The 15,543-nt window shown below is 39.2% G+C and overlaps 1 protein-coding gene across 4 annotated transcripts in view; it reads left to right on the forward strand.

Annotated features, from left to right (window-relative positions):
- Positions 1–15,543, forward strand: part of LOC118188809 (uncharacterized) — a 90,716-nt gene that overhangs the window by 46,871 nt on the left and 28,302 nt on the right. For all 4 annotated transcript variants that reach the window (XM_035359316.2, XM_035359319.2, XM_035359318.2 and 1 more), the window contains exon 2: positions 9,441–12,265. In XM_035359316.2, the coding sequence (XP_035215207.1) occupies positions 9,497–12,265 (2,769 nt within the window). In that variant the 5' untranslated portion in view covers positions 9,441–9,496. The remainder of the gene's footprint in view (positions 1–9,440; positions 12,266–15,543) is intronic.

The raw sequence follows: 15,543 nt of genomic DNA on the forward strand, positions 1-15,543 counted from the left end.
TAGTTCTTTTGATTGCTAGCTCACAGTAGGATTTAAAAATGGCACAGTAGATTCAGAAGCACAGTAGATTAAGTTTGGCAACCACTGGGCTAGACCAATGTTTAGACAGTCTCGACTTCTGGTTGTGGGGACGTTACGTTGTCAGATATCACAGGTTGTCCGAGGAAGATGGGCTTCCCTTGATTAGCACTTGGGGATGGACGGTGTCAGGCTTTGGGCGCGTGATTTTCAAGACCTTTGGCGACTACTGCTCTACACTATCGATTAAAGAACTTGCGTTGCCGATTTTGTGTTTTGACTAAACTAACAAGCATCGTAATTCTCTTAGCTCTGCAACCACCACCACCTAGATTGGAGACAGTGTTAGCACAACCTATTTCAGTCAGAAACTGAAGCATAAATCGGGAGGGAAAACGATTTCCTGGACTAGCTGCCGAGATCTTACGAATCCCAAATTAGAAAAGAGAGCGGGGAGTAATAAGGGGAGAGAAAGCGGGGGAAGTGTTCGCGGGAGCATTTAGGGAATTTCGTCCGGTTAGGGTCCAACGCGTGCATATCAATGAGGATATAACCATCCTGGAAGGGTGGATGTGACCTGCATGTAATTAGCTCCCGACGGCGACGCCGGGCTCGTTGCGGGGGTTGGGAGCTTGTACGAAGTTTTCTTTCTCCCTCCCATGTCCATTACCCGACGCCATCGTACTCAAGCTTGAAAGACCCGCTTTGTTCCTAGAAGAACGAGCGTTCTATAATCGCTCCGTCTGTCCCGAATTCGAACGCGTCGAAGTTGTCGTGAGCTTATTTGCATAATTTATGGCTAGCCCACATCTTTTCAGATTCGTGCGATGGCTCGTTATTTATTTATTTTATTTTATATTTTTGCAGCCTCCAAAAAGGGCAGTTTGCTTTGCACAACGGGTTAGCCTTTCGGAGAGATCAAATACAATTGCATGTCCAGGAAAAGGTTGGCTTAAACCAATTTGTTGCCTAGCAGAACGCACCGTTGCATTGTTCTCGCAGTAGAAGAATTCTTAACCCTTTTGTTGTTTAAGCATGTTGATGCCTAATTAGAGTCGTGGACTTTGTTCTTCGCACGTGCTTTGAATCCGTGAGTATTCTCATCAGATTTAATAAAAAAGAAAAAAACAAATATACTACTTCAGTTAACAGAAGCAACGCGAATACGTTAATGGTTAACTCTGCCGTCGACAATTTCATCACCAGCGAGTAGGAAAACAGTACCAATTGCATGTAAATGCTGCCGATAGGTCTTTTGCGTTCAATGATGAAAGCGCGAAGAAGGATTATCAGTTTATTTTGTATAACGACACTTGAATACAGGACATACTATATAGTCAGTGTTTACAAACATAGCAGCAGTTTTCACAAAACCGTTGGTTTTTAAGCTAACAACATCAACTGTTTGGCTTCTCCCGCCGAAAGGCAGTCTCTAAATCTCTTCATTAACTCAACACTCCGAGAACCAATTGCATTGCAGTTCCTTTAATGTAGGGGTCTTCAACCTTTCTCGCCCGAAAGCCACATCAATAAATGCGCAAAGATCTGTGGGACACATGTCTGTCAAAAAAATAGTGTAGTAAAAAAAATTTATATAAAAAAGAGAGGTTTGTTTTGCAAGACTGCAATTGATTCTAAGCGAAGAGATATTGTTACAGATTTCTATGTACACATTGATTCCAAAAAGTCAATTGGAAATCGAATTAAATTGTTTTAAATCCTTTTTCTAACTATGGAAAAAAAAAAAAAAAAAAGTATAAAGAAGATTATACAGAACGATGTTACAAAATGCATTTGCAATTAAAAAAAAGAAAGAAGAGCTTACATTACTAGCAGGAGATGGTAGTTACTTTAGTTTTAATGTGAAATTTGACATTGTTTTTGCTTGATAAAATCTTCAATATCCGGTTAAATCTGTATTGTTGCAATTCGTAAAGTTTCCTCCAAATGTTCCTCTGTCAGCCGTGTTCTTGGTTTTGATTTTAGGATTTTCATTTTACAAAAAAGGCTGCTCACATATGTAGGTACTGCCAAAGATAGAAGGCATGAAGAGTGTATGTTTACGAATTCATCGATACATTTTCTTCGGTCTTGTACTTCGAATAAAAATCGATGTAGGTTTTCAAGAAACTTGATTTTACTGCAGAGTCACACTGTAAATCTTTAACTTCTAATTGGAATTGGAAGATTATTAGAGATAAATTACATAGGAAAAAGTGAAATTTTTGAAAAATTCGTCATTTTCAGGAAATGTTATCTCAAATATCAGGCATGTCAAAATGTTTTAAATAACAAAAAAAATTAGGAACGAATTTTCTTACGGCAAAACACTGACAAGGCAATTTTTCTTGAAATCAAAATTTCTTCAAATTTAAATGTGGGGCCACCAAAATACCTTCAACTGGCCACGGGTTGAAGACCCTTACTTTAATGGAATATTTGTTGTTCCGGTTTGACTAGAAACTTTCACTATGCCTATGTTCCGGTTTGATTAGAAACAAACTTTTCTCTGCCTCAGAATGGCAACAGTGAGAACTAGACTTTCGATTTGTTATGACGCAGCTAGAACGCTGCTCCTGAGATGTAACATTAGATTCGATTCTAGATTCTAGATTAGATTAATTTTAGTATTTTAATAAATCCTTTTAAAACTAGATTGAGTATTTGATCATAGAATTATAGCTGAACCACCGGTTGCAGAAATTTAGATGTGGCATTTAGATACGTCGTTAGATAGTTAGATGCGTAGGCAGCGACATTCGTGATTCGATTAGTGTACATTAGTGCGTACGTAAACATTTGTAATATATGACAGTGGATTGAGATAGAATGAAATGAATTGTATAACTTTCTACAAATTATTTAGAAAAGACATGTAATCATCCAAATATTATCGCACGAACGAAGATAAGAAAAACACCAAAAGATCACATCGAAAAAGGATACAAATTGTACGAGTCATGCCTAGGTCAGTGTTTAAGTGCATTCTTTGAGAAAGTTCTTCGAGGATGCAGCAATCAGATTTCAAGTAAGGTTTGAAGTTACAATGGCTCATTCTCTCTCTCTCTATTTTTAACCCAAAAGGGGCGTTTCTCCCCAATAGGTCATTAGTCTCGAAACGCATTTTACGTTGAGACACAATAAACGGAGTTATCACTTTTCAAATTGTTGCCACCAAATATATTATATTTTAAAAAATTAAATAACGGAGAACAGCACGAATGTATGCATGTTTCTCGCATTGTGAAACCAATTCGCACTCCAATTCTGAATGACGTAGTCCTCTACCCCAACATGGGCACCTGTAAGCCCGAATTTTGAATTTCGAATTTGTTTTATTATCTATTTCATGTTTCGTAACACTTTAACGAATTTTTGATTAACAAACTCAACGATTTCAAAGCGACAGTGTACGGAATAAAATATTTTTATGTTCAGCGCGCTATCTGCCTATCGGAAATTCTAAAGATATGTTGTTTTTAAATATTTTGTGAGTTTTGCCGGTGAATCGAATTTTATGTGGCGTAACCCATCTTATGAGCATGATGTGGCAAACCGAAAAAAAAAAAAAAAAAAAAAAAAAAAATAGAAAAATACTATATGCCAACGCTTAACGCTTCGTCGGAAATCCTAACCGTATCCCTCTGTTGCTTTTGAAATTCTTGAAATTTTGCTGTTGAATTGTGTACGGCGTAATTAAAAAGAAAATGGTGCTTAACCTTTTGAGCCCGGGGCTTTGGTAGCAGTAAAAGCTACCAAAGGACGGGGAATCTTGAACCGAATGCTTTCCCCCCTTTAAGAAATCACCTCCTATTTGCAACGAAAATTCTTGTGTGTAGTTTAATGGATTCTCAGAGGGGTGCATGTATGTCACAAAAGGAAGACCTTTGAAAGAGATAGGTTAAAACCCCAGGGACGTCAACTTTGACATTGCACCTCACTTTTCAGCCTGGAAAATGGGGGAAAAAGACATGGCCACTAAAATGGACAACCCCGTCTTTATAGCCACTATAATGGCCATCCGGTCTTAAAAAGGTTAAAGCTAAAAAGGCAGAAAAAAGGGGGGATTTGTAGGTGTGAGTGCAACAGTAGGTTGGTAGATGGCGAACTCAGCGAGAGCGTAAATAACCTTAACAAATCCTTTTGGGCATCCGTTAAAATCTGAATCTTTTCAAATTTTGCCTTTTTTTCTTTTCTTTTTTTCTTAAATAAGTTGGTTTGTGATTATTGTTCATCAGACGGCAGAGGAAGCGTTATCCTTTACTCGCTGGACTGTTTTGGAGCTCATGGCTTGTAGTGTGAGAATATTATGCATCTTTCTGCAACTGTTCTTTGGCGGGCAGCCAACGTTTCGTCATGTGACAGCGGCGTTTTTCTCCGTCTCATTCGTCCGGAAGAATCGCTTTCGGAATCGCAGTTGTTGCTGACGCTCTCCTTGGAAAGCACGCCAGGACAAGTGGGGAGGGCGGACATCCCCCCCCTTTGCCTAATGCAGGTACGAAAGAAAATCATTTACGATAATTTCTTTTTTGGGTTTCGGTGACAGCCGTATGCCGGCGACTGAAAGCGAGTAGTTTGCCAAGCCCTTAGTTTGTCAATTCTAGGCACAGTACATTAAAAGTTGATTTTTTTTTAATCCCTAGATGGAGGTTGCTTGAGTCAGTAGAGATGATCCTGTATACTGCAGCCGCTACTGTAGATTCTTTATCGTAGATTCGTTTAGGATTTTAAGAAAATGAATGAGAATCGTTTAATCGGAATGGATATCATATCAATTATTTTTTCTGCGGGCTATGCAGTCGACGTAAAGAAGAATGAAAGTATTCAGTTAAAAGCCTCTTCCGCCATTAATTTCGCAATTCAGGATTCTGTAGGATGTGTTTGTGAAATCGGACCGCTTTATTGAAGATCACAGTAACAGTACATCGTATTCACGCTATAAATGGAAAACTTCAATTCAGGTACTGATGTTCAGTAGTTGCTTTTTAGTCCAAAGGAGTAATTTGCCCAGAAGGACTATTAATTTCGTTTTGGCGTTTTGCGTTGATTCACTACAAGCGTTGTTTCATGTTTCAAATTGCTGCCACCCAATGTTATCGCCCTGTATTATATTTAAAGAAATTAAATAATGAAGAATCTACATCAATGTATGTATGTTTCTCGCATCGTGATAGAACAACGGTACCTAGAGCCAACCAATTTTGAATGACGTTATCCTACTGTAAATATAGGCATCTGGAAGTCCAAATTTAAAATTTGGAATTTGTTTTATTATCGATTTCATATTTTGTAAAACTTTAACGAATTTTGGATTTAACAAACTCAAGGATTTCAAAGCATGCAATGGCAACGTTGTACAGAAAAAATATTTTTATCTCAAGCGCGCGAGACTGCATATCGGAAATTCTAAAGATATGTTCATTTTTAAATTATTTTGCGATATTGCTCTTGAGCTGAATTTTATGGTTTCAGTGCGAAGAACATGATATGTAATAAGTAAAGGTAACTCACAAAATGTTAAAAAAAAACGCCCCTTTAGACGTAATTTAATCTGTTATATTATTCTGAGAATCAGTATTATTATTATTATTATTCTCAGAACCAGTATTTTACTCTTTAGTTAATGTTATTACTTAACACCTGGAAACAAAACTCTTACTATCCCAGATGCTTCTTTTCTAGCAGCACTCATTTCCGAATAAATAGCAGGACGCTAACTTCTGATATATATAATCTCTTTCGAAAAAAGAAATAAGGTTTATTGAAGAGATTTAAGAGAAATTAGGTAGCTTGATTAGATGTTAAAAACGTATGACTGCAAAATAAAATTGCAGTAATAATTTAAACCTTTTCTTAACCCCTTCCGGTAAAATGACGAGCTACACTCGTCATTGGTTTTTCATGCCATATCGCACAATGACGAGCTACTCTCGTCATGCATACTGTTGAATATGATAATTCATTTAGTTTAAAATTTCTAGTGTACTGAATTTGGCAACACCTTTTTTACTTGTGGAGATATCACAGATCCTATCACATCTTGTTTATCGTTAGAATTTCTTGGTACAAGTCACGGCCGAATTGTTGTTAGTCTGTAAGATTTCATTCTTGTAAAAATTTAGTGTAAGCATCGGTCAATATATATTTCTGTAAAGGAAAAACGGTACTTTTCCGTTTGGCCGGCGCAAATTTCCATTTTGCCGGCGCAAGCGATAAAGTCGCCGAGTGTTGAGTTTCATGAAGTGTCTAAGATTTATTTATGGTTGGTGTGAAGAATTAACTTCAGTTAAATGGTGTGAAAAGTTCTTTCAATATTGTTCCAAAATTCAATATTTAAATATTTTTTTATTTATGCATTAAAAATAAAAAACCGGGGGGGGGGTTCGTACCGGAAGGGGTTAAGTAAATTTCAGTTTTGAGGTAAATTCAGTTTCGAATCAAACATTTCCAGTAAATAATCTCCCCATATTTGTAAACGGTAAATCATACAAACCAGAAATGCAGCTGCTATGGGTAATGGAAATATGTTTTCTTTTCTTTTTAATGGTGCAAATTCAGAACTGGGGCGTGGGTTCGATTCCAAGCGAACGAGCTGCCTCAATGGGCGTTTTAGTGTTTGCCCCATGTGTAATGTGTATACGAGCAAGTGTCCCTTAGGAAGTCCTCCACGAAGGCATCCCTCACCATAGGCAGATAGCCCAAGTGTGCTTGGCCGTTATCTCAATGAACCAAACCAGATACTTAGACTAGGATTTACTTCTCTTTTATTTTTGAAGAAAATGTTAGCATGCCTCTGACCATAAAAATGCTTCATCTCAAATGAAAATGCTGTTATTTTTGTAGGTTATTGTGCCCCCCCCCACCAATTTTCTCTTTTTTTCATAGAGGTTTTATTCGTATATCTTGGTGAAAGCGACATCTTAGGCAATCTCGAGGAATTATTATGGATATTGCAATAGCGAACGAAAAAGGGCGAACGCTTGTTGCATTTCTTTATCATGCCTGAAGACGAATTTCCACTTTCTACTGGCTATTTCTTCTGTTGCTATAGTTACAGATTTAAACCACGCTTTGCTTCTGGAAAAAGATTTCTTTTTCAACGTATTGGCTTATCTTGTCCCTTTCGTGGTATTGGATGTATTACATCTCTTTATCTCTGAATGTTTGAGTTCCATAAAATGTGTTCGCAGTTTTAATTTTTAAACTCTGCTTTCACAAACAACAGATATATTTTCCAAGCTTGATACTTAATTCAAGCTCTTTTCGTATGTAGAATCTTCTACTTAATTTCTCGGTACAAATCCTAATCACATATTCGACGCATGCTGTGGCCTTAAGTCGGGAGTAACCTAATTGTTCTTGCATACGTTTCGTGCACGTAGTTGTTGTCAGAATAATGCCATCTCCCTCTTTGAGTTATACCTTCTTTTTGAGGTTACCAGTAACAATCGAATGTAATTTGTGACCCTTCGATGTTGCGATCAAAATCCTCGTGCCTAACTATGCTTGCGGTCACAGTTTTAGGGTCGGTGTTGTTTAAAATGCTGTGCTTTCCGCAAAGACCTGAATTACGAAGGCTGGAGACGTCTCGAAAGCGATATGGGGGGTGTGAATGTCGGCCACGCCTTGATTATTTCGTTCCGCCCTTGGTGTGTGGGTCACCCGCCGCAGGTCTGGCGTTCAGTATCAGCTGCAGGCGGTTAATCTTTCTTTGCGGTTCGCAGGTGGCATCATTTATTCAAAAATGCTGCGAACGTCGTCGGTTGTGGTTGTTAAATGCTGCCGACAGCATACTAGGAAATTCTGAGACAGTAATAAACAAAATTGAATTGCTTAAGCTTTTTGCTTTTTAGCCCGGGAGAGCTGTTAGTCGCGAAATGGCATTTTGCGTCGATTCACTTTTCAGCTTGTTGTCGTCGAATATTATCGTCCTGTGTTACACTTAAGGAAATTGAATAACGAAGAATCTGCATGCATGTTTCTCGCATTGTGGGAAAACAACGGTACCTAGGGCCATCGACTTTTGAATAACGTAGTCCTCCACGCGAATGTGGGCACCTGGAAACACAAATTTTGAATTTTGGATTTGTTTTATTACCTTTTTCATATTTTGTAAAACTTTAACGAATTTTGGATTAAAAAAAACTCAACGAATTCAAAGCGAGCAATGGCAACAATGTACGGGGGGATTCCCCCCCCTCCAGCTCTCGAGACTGTCTGTCGGAAATTCTAAAGTGTGGCGTTTTTAAATATTTTGTGATTTTGCCGTTGAATCGAATATCATGTGGTGTAAGAGCGTGATATTTAATAGATGAAGTCAACACACTAAACTTTAACAATGAAACGACAAAAAATAGTTTTGCAAAGCCAGCTTAATAAGAAAACTGAACACTAATATGATGAACTGAGAAAAGACTGGGGGAGGGGAACAGAAAATGTAAGCAACACTTAATGCTGCATAGGGAATTCTAAATATATACTTCTATGCTGTTTTTACAATTTTTGTAATTTTGCTATTGAATTGCTATGGCGCTAGTGCGAAGAAAATGGTTCTTAATAATAAAGCTATAGAAAGGGGGGGAAGTTAGTAGGAGTGAGTGAAACAGCAAACTGTTACAATACGAGCTCACCGAGAGAGTATAAAAAACTTAACACATCCGTTTGGGCGATTGTTAAAATCTGAAACCTTTCAGATTTTTATTCAGTTTTCTTTTCGTTGAGGAGATGAAGGAAAACGAAAACACTTGCTGATTTATCATTCAAGTGCTTACGATTTTTATTCATCTTTTCTTCTGTCAAATTATGTCACTCTCGTCCTCGAATAACATTTCTCATTTGTTTGCCATCTTCTTTTTTTTTTTTTTTTTTTTTTTTTCCTGCTTTACTTCTGCAAGCTTTTCTCATCAAAAATACAAAATACACTGATACGTTTACCAGAGTTCACATGTCTAGTACTTAATTACCTTAAACATCGGGTTGCTATTTTATTTTTGCCATTGGCAGGCACTTGACCATCGTCCGGCGGCCACTTAATTGTGGAAACAGTCTAATCTCGGAATGAAATTGGAACTGCACGTTAACGATTGGATATTTCTATGTGACCATCAAATGGTTGGGCTGTAGCCTTTAACCGAAGAATATTAATTTAATCTACGCTGAAAGGAATAAAAGAATATTTTTTACCCTGTTAAGGTTATATTTGGCCAACTTCATTCCTCATTTTAATAAACGTTAACTTCAGTGAGCAAAAAAATATTAGCATGTTATCTTCATATAAGTATAAATATTGAACATAGTATTTTCTTATCGCGTCATTTAAAGCAATAATAATTTTAATTTAGGTTGCGTATATTTGTCTGTTTAAAATATTATTTAATTGTAAGTCATGTAGTAAGTGACTTTTTTTTTTTTTTTCTTTCTAGAAAGAATCGATGAAGACATGCGTGGATAAAAGCGTGTTTTCACCCTCAAGTCCACCATGTACTACCCTCCTCTTTTTACATCTGTGAGACCATTTGATCCACGAACAAATCCATTGGAAGTTCCTGTCGGCCGAGAAAATCCGTTGGACCTGTCAGTCAAGACCATTCGTCCATCATCTGAAACCGCCGCTGGTGGTGCGGATGCCGACGACTTACTGATGTTGGACCATCGGAAACTGGCCAATCTGGCCGCTTCTCATTCCTTGTCGGCGATGGGGCGGCAGTTGATAGATCCCACCCTCTTTCGTTTGGGATACGGCGCTGATGCTGCCGCTGCCGCTGTGATACCCGGACTTGCACCCCCTTTCTGTTACGACCGGACGACTGGCGTAGCTGTACCCACTTCTCTTGCTGGACACCAAATGATGACTAATTTCTTACAACAAAGGGAGCGCTGTCTGGAACAGCAACACCAGCAAGCTCTATATGCTGCTCGCAACTCTGCAGTAGCTCAGCAGCAAGCTGCCGTAGCAGCTGCCGCAGCAGCCTATATGGATCCAACGAATATTCCTCTTCATTTACGAAACGGATTAACCCAACGCGAAGCTGCTGCGGCCCTGGCAGCGACTAGGGGGCTTTATGCTCCAACTCTTCCTGCTCCCATGATGCTTCCCGCTTTTTCTCTGTATACAGATGATAAAGGAGCATTTACATCCCTACGAAATGCAGCCGGTGCAGCCGCTGCCGAAAAAAACTTTTTAAACGGAACAACTGTTGCTCCTGTTCTGGAAGCTGCTCGATATGCGGAACATTTTCAGCGACTAAGGGAGCAGCATTTACAACAGCATCAAGCAACAGGAAAATGTAGCAATGCCTGTTGCACTTCAAGTGCCCTAGCTGGATTAGGGCAAACCTCAGTGCCATGCGCATGCTGTGTCCAGACGCCATCTCAAGCTGCTCTCTGCGCCCGTAGTCCAATGGGCTGTGCCACGAAGGAACCAGCTTCAGCAGCTACGGGAAAAGTGTGCGATTTTGTTCAGCCTGGTCTAACGTTCCTTCACCGTCCTACGGCTACGACCACTGCGCCTTCCACAACTTCGGCCCCCAGCAGTAGTGAAATAAGGTTGTCAGTTTCAAGTCTGTGCACTACGCAAACGACTACGGAGCCTACTACAGTAAGCTCCTCACGAGAAAAACAAAACACAAATTTCAGAAATTCCGCAATATGGAATGCAGGTCTACCATCAGTTTCGACTGGTGGGAAAACAGCCTTTACTGTACCAAAAAAGAAAGAACCTTCTAACAGAGACTCTTCGTCGCATCACTCTAAAGAGCACAGGTCATCTGGTAGCATTAAAGATATCTTGAAGGACAGCCAAAATAATAATTCGGTGTCTTTTGAAACTCCAAAATTTGATCAACCGAAAGTGAATACTTCATCGTCCAAGCACGATGCTGCAAGGAAAGCTCATCGTGATAACCCAGAGAAAATTACTGTGCCTGTCAATGAAGACTTTTCCACTCGATATTATCAGCGAGACAATGCAGATGTGAATCCTTTCGTCTTTCACAAAAATCCTATTGTCATTCCAAATAAATGTAATACTAATAGTTTTAATATTAATACTACTGACGCTATAACTACTGTAACTTCTGTTACTCCTCTTGTATCGACAAAATGTGAAGGAGGTACAATACCCATAACCAAAATGCCACCGCTCCTTGAAGCAGTGCGACCTTCAGAACATCAGGCTTCTTCTGATCATGTATTAGAACCGCCTACATCTGTGCCCAGTCCTCAAGGTCCCCCACCGCTCATTGCAGTATCTAGTACAACAGATATTTCATCAGCCTCGGCTGTTGTTAAGTCTCCGTATGTGTCTACTGAAAGCTCATCCACTCTTAGGACTAATTCGATGTATCCGAATAACTCAATACTTATTCCGTCTTTCAAGCATCAGACCGAAAAACCTATTTCAGAGGCTCCCAGTAGCAGATTATTATCATCCAAATCGCCAAAGAAATCGTCTCAATCGATTTCGAAATTCAATGGACTGCCCCAAGGTTTCGCCAATGAAGAACCTCAAACGGCTGCTGTATCCCTTCCTAAACCCATACCACATATTCCTACTCATCATTTAACATCGAGTACCCCACACCATTATGCTAGTCACTATCGTCCTGCACAGCACCAGATAAACCTTCAGAGTCACAATGGATGGATACCTCCTGCCAATCCCAATGTTACAATAGCTCCCTTACCACAACCGGTGACTACCACTTCTTTGACAACATCATCAACGGCAGTAGTCACAAGTGCGCACCGTCCGACAAAGACGCAGCAGTCAAATTGCCCATCTAGTGGTCAACGTGAACCCGATTATGCCGATACAGCAAATGTTCTGCAGTCTTTGCTCATACGTTCTGCTCCTGGTTTGGAACCCTTAGCCACTATTCCTCCGGCGTCTGTTCCGATCGCTGCAACGAGCGTTATTACACCAACAAATGGGTTACCTCTATTTGGGCTGGACTATTTTCATCTTGGACATCAACTGCATTTGGCCAACGGAAATCGCGAAAATATGTCCACTGCCAATCATAGCGGACTGCCAGCAGCTCCGAGCAATGTCATAACTACCATGTCTTCTTTCAAGGAAAAAGCTGATATTCTCAAAACTGACAACAGTCACTCTTCTCCCGTCGCTCCTAAAGTGTCATCCAAGAAGAGGTCAAATGGAATTCCAAGTTCTGAAGAAAATACAATTAATAAGAAAAGGCTACTTTCCTTGGACTTCAACTCACCTCTCCCAAGATATTCTTTTCAGGTAAGAATAAAGTAAAATTGTTCTTGTTAATGTAAATTTATTGTATACATGTATATTAGGATTCTCATAGAGATGAGAACTGAAAATGCAAAATTATAAGCGACTATTTCGTTATAAGTGTTGAAATAGCTGTTTTTTGTGCATAATTGTAGAGCTGTGTAAAAGGTTCTTTCAAATCTCTCTGCTTTCTTATTTCCTTGTAGAAATTTTCGTTAGTAATTGTAGTAATTTTGTAGTTTTTTTTTTTTTTTTTTGGCTTATGTTTTTGGATATTTTGATTTCATGATTCATAGAGTTTTACGATACGAAACCGATAACATTCCCTGCGAGTAAATATTGGTAAGAACGTTACAGATGCGTAACCGATGGCATCCAAAAATGTCTTGCTTTGCACTTATTAGTGAGTAAACTTTAAATAAAGGCAAACAATAGTCACTTATGTTACGATTTTCCCTCCGCCTTCTTTGCGCCTGAATTTCAGTTTCAAAAGCTTCGCTGGAAATTAAAATAATTGTTGGAAACTGAGGGCAAAACAAATAATAAACTTTGTAAAACCTCGAATTGAAAACAAAGCAAAGAAACACCGCGAGCAAAAATCGGAACTTAAGAATCCTTTAAAGCTTAGAGCCTAAACAAAAATTCCCCCAGCATTTTTAATCATCTCGGTTTGGCAACAATAGTTCCGCCGATAAGCAGAGAGTCTTAGCTGATTGGAACTCCCCAAACAAAACCTTCTTGTGAGGAACATAAAAAAAAAGTTGGGGCGGGAGGGGGGGAGAAATGCAGAGAAAAATAAATATCGAAGCACGGGAGACGAGGAAGACAAAAGAAACCTGAGGAATGGATTTTTCCGGATGAATCCGGGCGCTCTGAAAGGAGGCGTGGGTGTGCGTGAGGGCGAAGTTCCGATCGGAAATCAATGACCTAGCTCTTTGGACAGATAGGCAAAAGGGGGAAGAGTAAAAGTTGGAGAGGGCGTAGGGGACGCGTGGGGCTCCATTAAATTCGGAGTTCCGAAGAGGATGGGTTGCAGTTAGATGTAACGTTCCATTTCTTGGAAATTCCAGTTATGATGTTCGGTCTCATATTTCGCGACTAAATGGTCCGAAATAGACAGATCTAAACTTTGGTTTCGTTTCATGCTCTGGAATTGTGTCAGACAGTTCTTCAGAGCCAAAAGAAGGAACCCGTTTTGCTCTTCCATATGTAGTATAAGCTGCTGAAATAATTTTTTTATTTAATTCTTTTCTTTCGTTGATGAGATTGTCCACGTGTGTGTACTCTAATTTACTTCCCAGTATTGAAATATCCAATGGTACTGTTATTAAATTCTGGAGCTGTTTCAGTGCTTATATTTTATTAGCCCTGAAAAAAGTTCTTTTCGGTTGAGTTTTATATGAAATTTGAAATATGCTGTCGCTTAATCCCATTCTCTCTTCTTATTCTAATTTTAAGAAAGCATCTTGTTAAAATTGTTTACTTCTTTGAATGGTTATTGGAGAATTCCAGTTCCAGGATTTGAAACACATTGTCTCGGACAAAAACGATGTATGTCTCTGATGATCATCTTCTCATGTTATTTTGAAAAATATTTCTGAAATTCACATCATTCATTTGCGTGGTTATTAAGTTTCCTTTTTGACTGAACTGAATATTTATTTACAAAAATTTCATATTCTTGGAAGTTTACACATTCTTCTTTTCAACAGACAGCTGGATTAGTTTTGATTTATGGATGGACATGACGTTTCTAATACAGCATCATTCTTTTTATGCTGACGCAAAGAATAATCCTATTAAAAATGCAAGACACGAGGCATGTGAATTCTGAGGTATGCATGTAATTCAGCTTAAGCGTGCACAGACCTCTACGAGGAGTAATGTTACAACAAAAGGAATCGTATAGCAGCGTGGGATCGGAGAGTAGGTAACACAGTCATCGTGTGTTAGTGGACGAAGATGCGAGAAATGCGCAAGAGGACAAAGCTTTTAATTGCCCACTAGACATTTCCGAACTGAAGGTTGCTGAAGATGTTTAAGATTGTTACTATGAACTGTAACATTTGTTTGACATCGCCGGTGCTTGGAATCGCGTAGTTTTTGGAAACTTTCTGGCATGTGTTGGACTTCCGAAGCAGCCACAGTTTCCAACCTTGCATTTAATACGATTCCAGTTTGTCTGTGTGCAACTTATTCGTCCGAGAAGTTTATACAAGCGTAGTTTATGCAACTCTGTGGATAAGCTTCAGGCACTTATTTCTGTCCGGAGTAGTAATGGGGAAAAGAATATTTTCAATAGAAAAGGGAAGATCTGGAAACGAGAGAAGCGTTTGGGGGCTAAAGCTAAGCCCCTCCCACCGCAAGAGAAGAGAGTGCGGTACAGCCGATCGGAAATCAATGCTTAGGGCTGCCGCGTGCACAACCTCACGCACGCCACCCGTACCAGAGCGTCCCTTTTTAAAAGGCGCACCTTCCAACACGAACACACGAAACTAGCCCAGTTGTTTCCACGCCGGGCAATTATACCCTCGCCTGCAAGCTGTTACTTTTTTGGGTGCATTTTTATAGGGTACATCAGTCATTCGAGGAAGGGAAAAATTGTTAACTGGGAAAGATGGTACATAAAAGGAAATTGGGTATTTTTCTGTTCTTTCCAGCCAAATGCCTCTCCTGCGTGACTTTATGCAACATCTGTGAGCATACACACTATTTGCAATTTCAAGAATTTGGCAGGCGAGTGACCAAATGTATGGCTTTCTATTAAACCGGTACAAATTGTCACTGGCATTTGTTTCCAGTTGCATATCAGACAATAACCGTCCAACATCTTGTGTTTTGAGTGTTCGAATATCTTCAGCGTCTCTTTTGCGCTCTTAAAAGGTGCTTAATTTTCAGGTTGGACTACTAAATAAATGCTGTTCTAGATTATATTTCATAAAGTGGATTTATTTCAAATAGGCATTAATAAAAACGAAACTAGTACGCGAATTTTCAGTAGCCAGATTGGCTACGACGGAGAAATCACTCAAGATCGTATTGTGGTCGCGATAATTCATCTTATACCTTTTGAATTAAACAAGGAGTGAATGATGATGAGTTAGGTTATAATTGATTTCTGAGGAAATCTTGGATCTTTGGTCTAAAAATTGCACCATCCGCCTGCTTCTAAAAGATCCTTCCGTGCATATAAACTTTGAGTGATGAGTTCATGTATGAAGAAAAAGGTTGCTCTGGCTTATGTTCTTTGAAAACGAATTGTAGAATTGAGTCTGACTGCT

The sequence above is a fragment of the Stegodyphus dumicola genome, chromosome 4, assembly GCF_044657685.1.
Source record: "Stegodyphus dumicola isolate Sdum_Otavi_A_Nest chromosome 4, ASM4465768v1".
NCBI classification, from domain to species: domain Eukaryota; kingdom Metazoa; phylum Arthropoda; class Arachnida; order Araneae; family Eresidae; genus Stegodyphus; species Stegodyphus dumicola.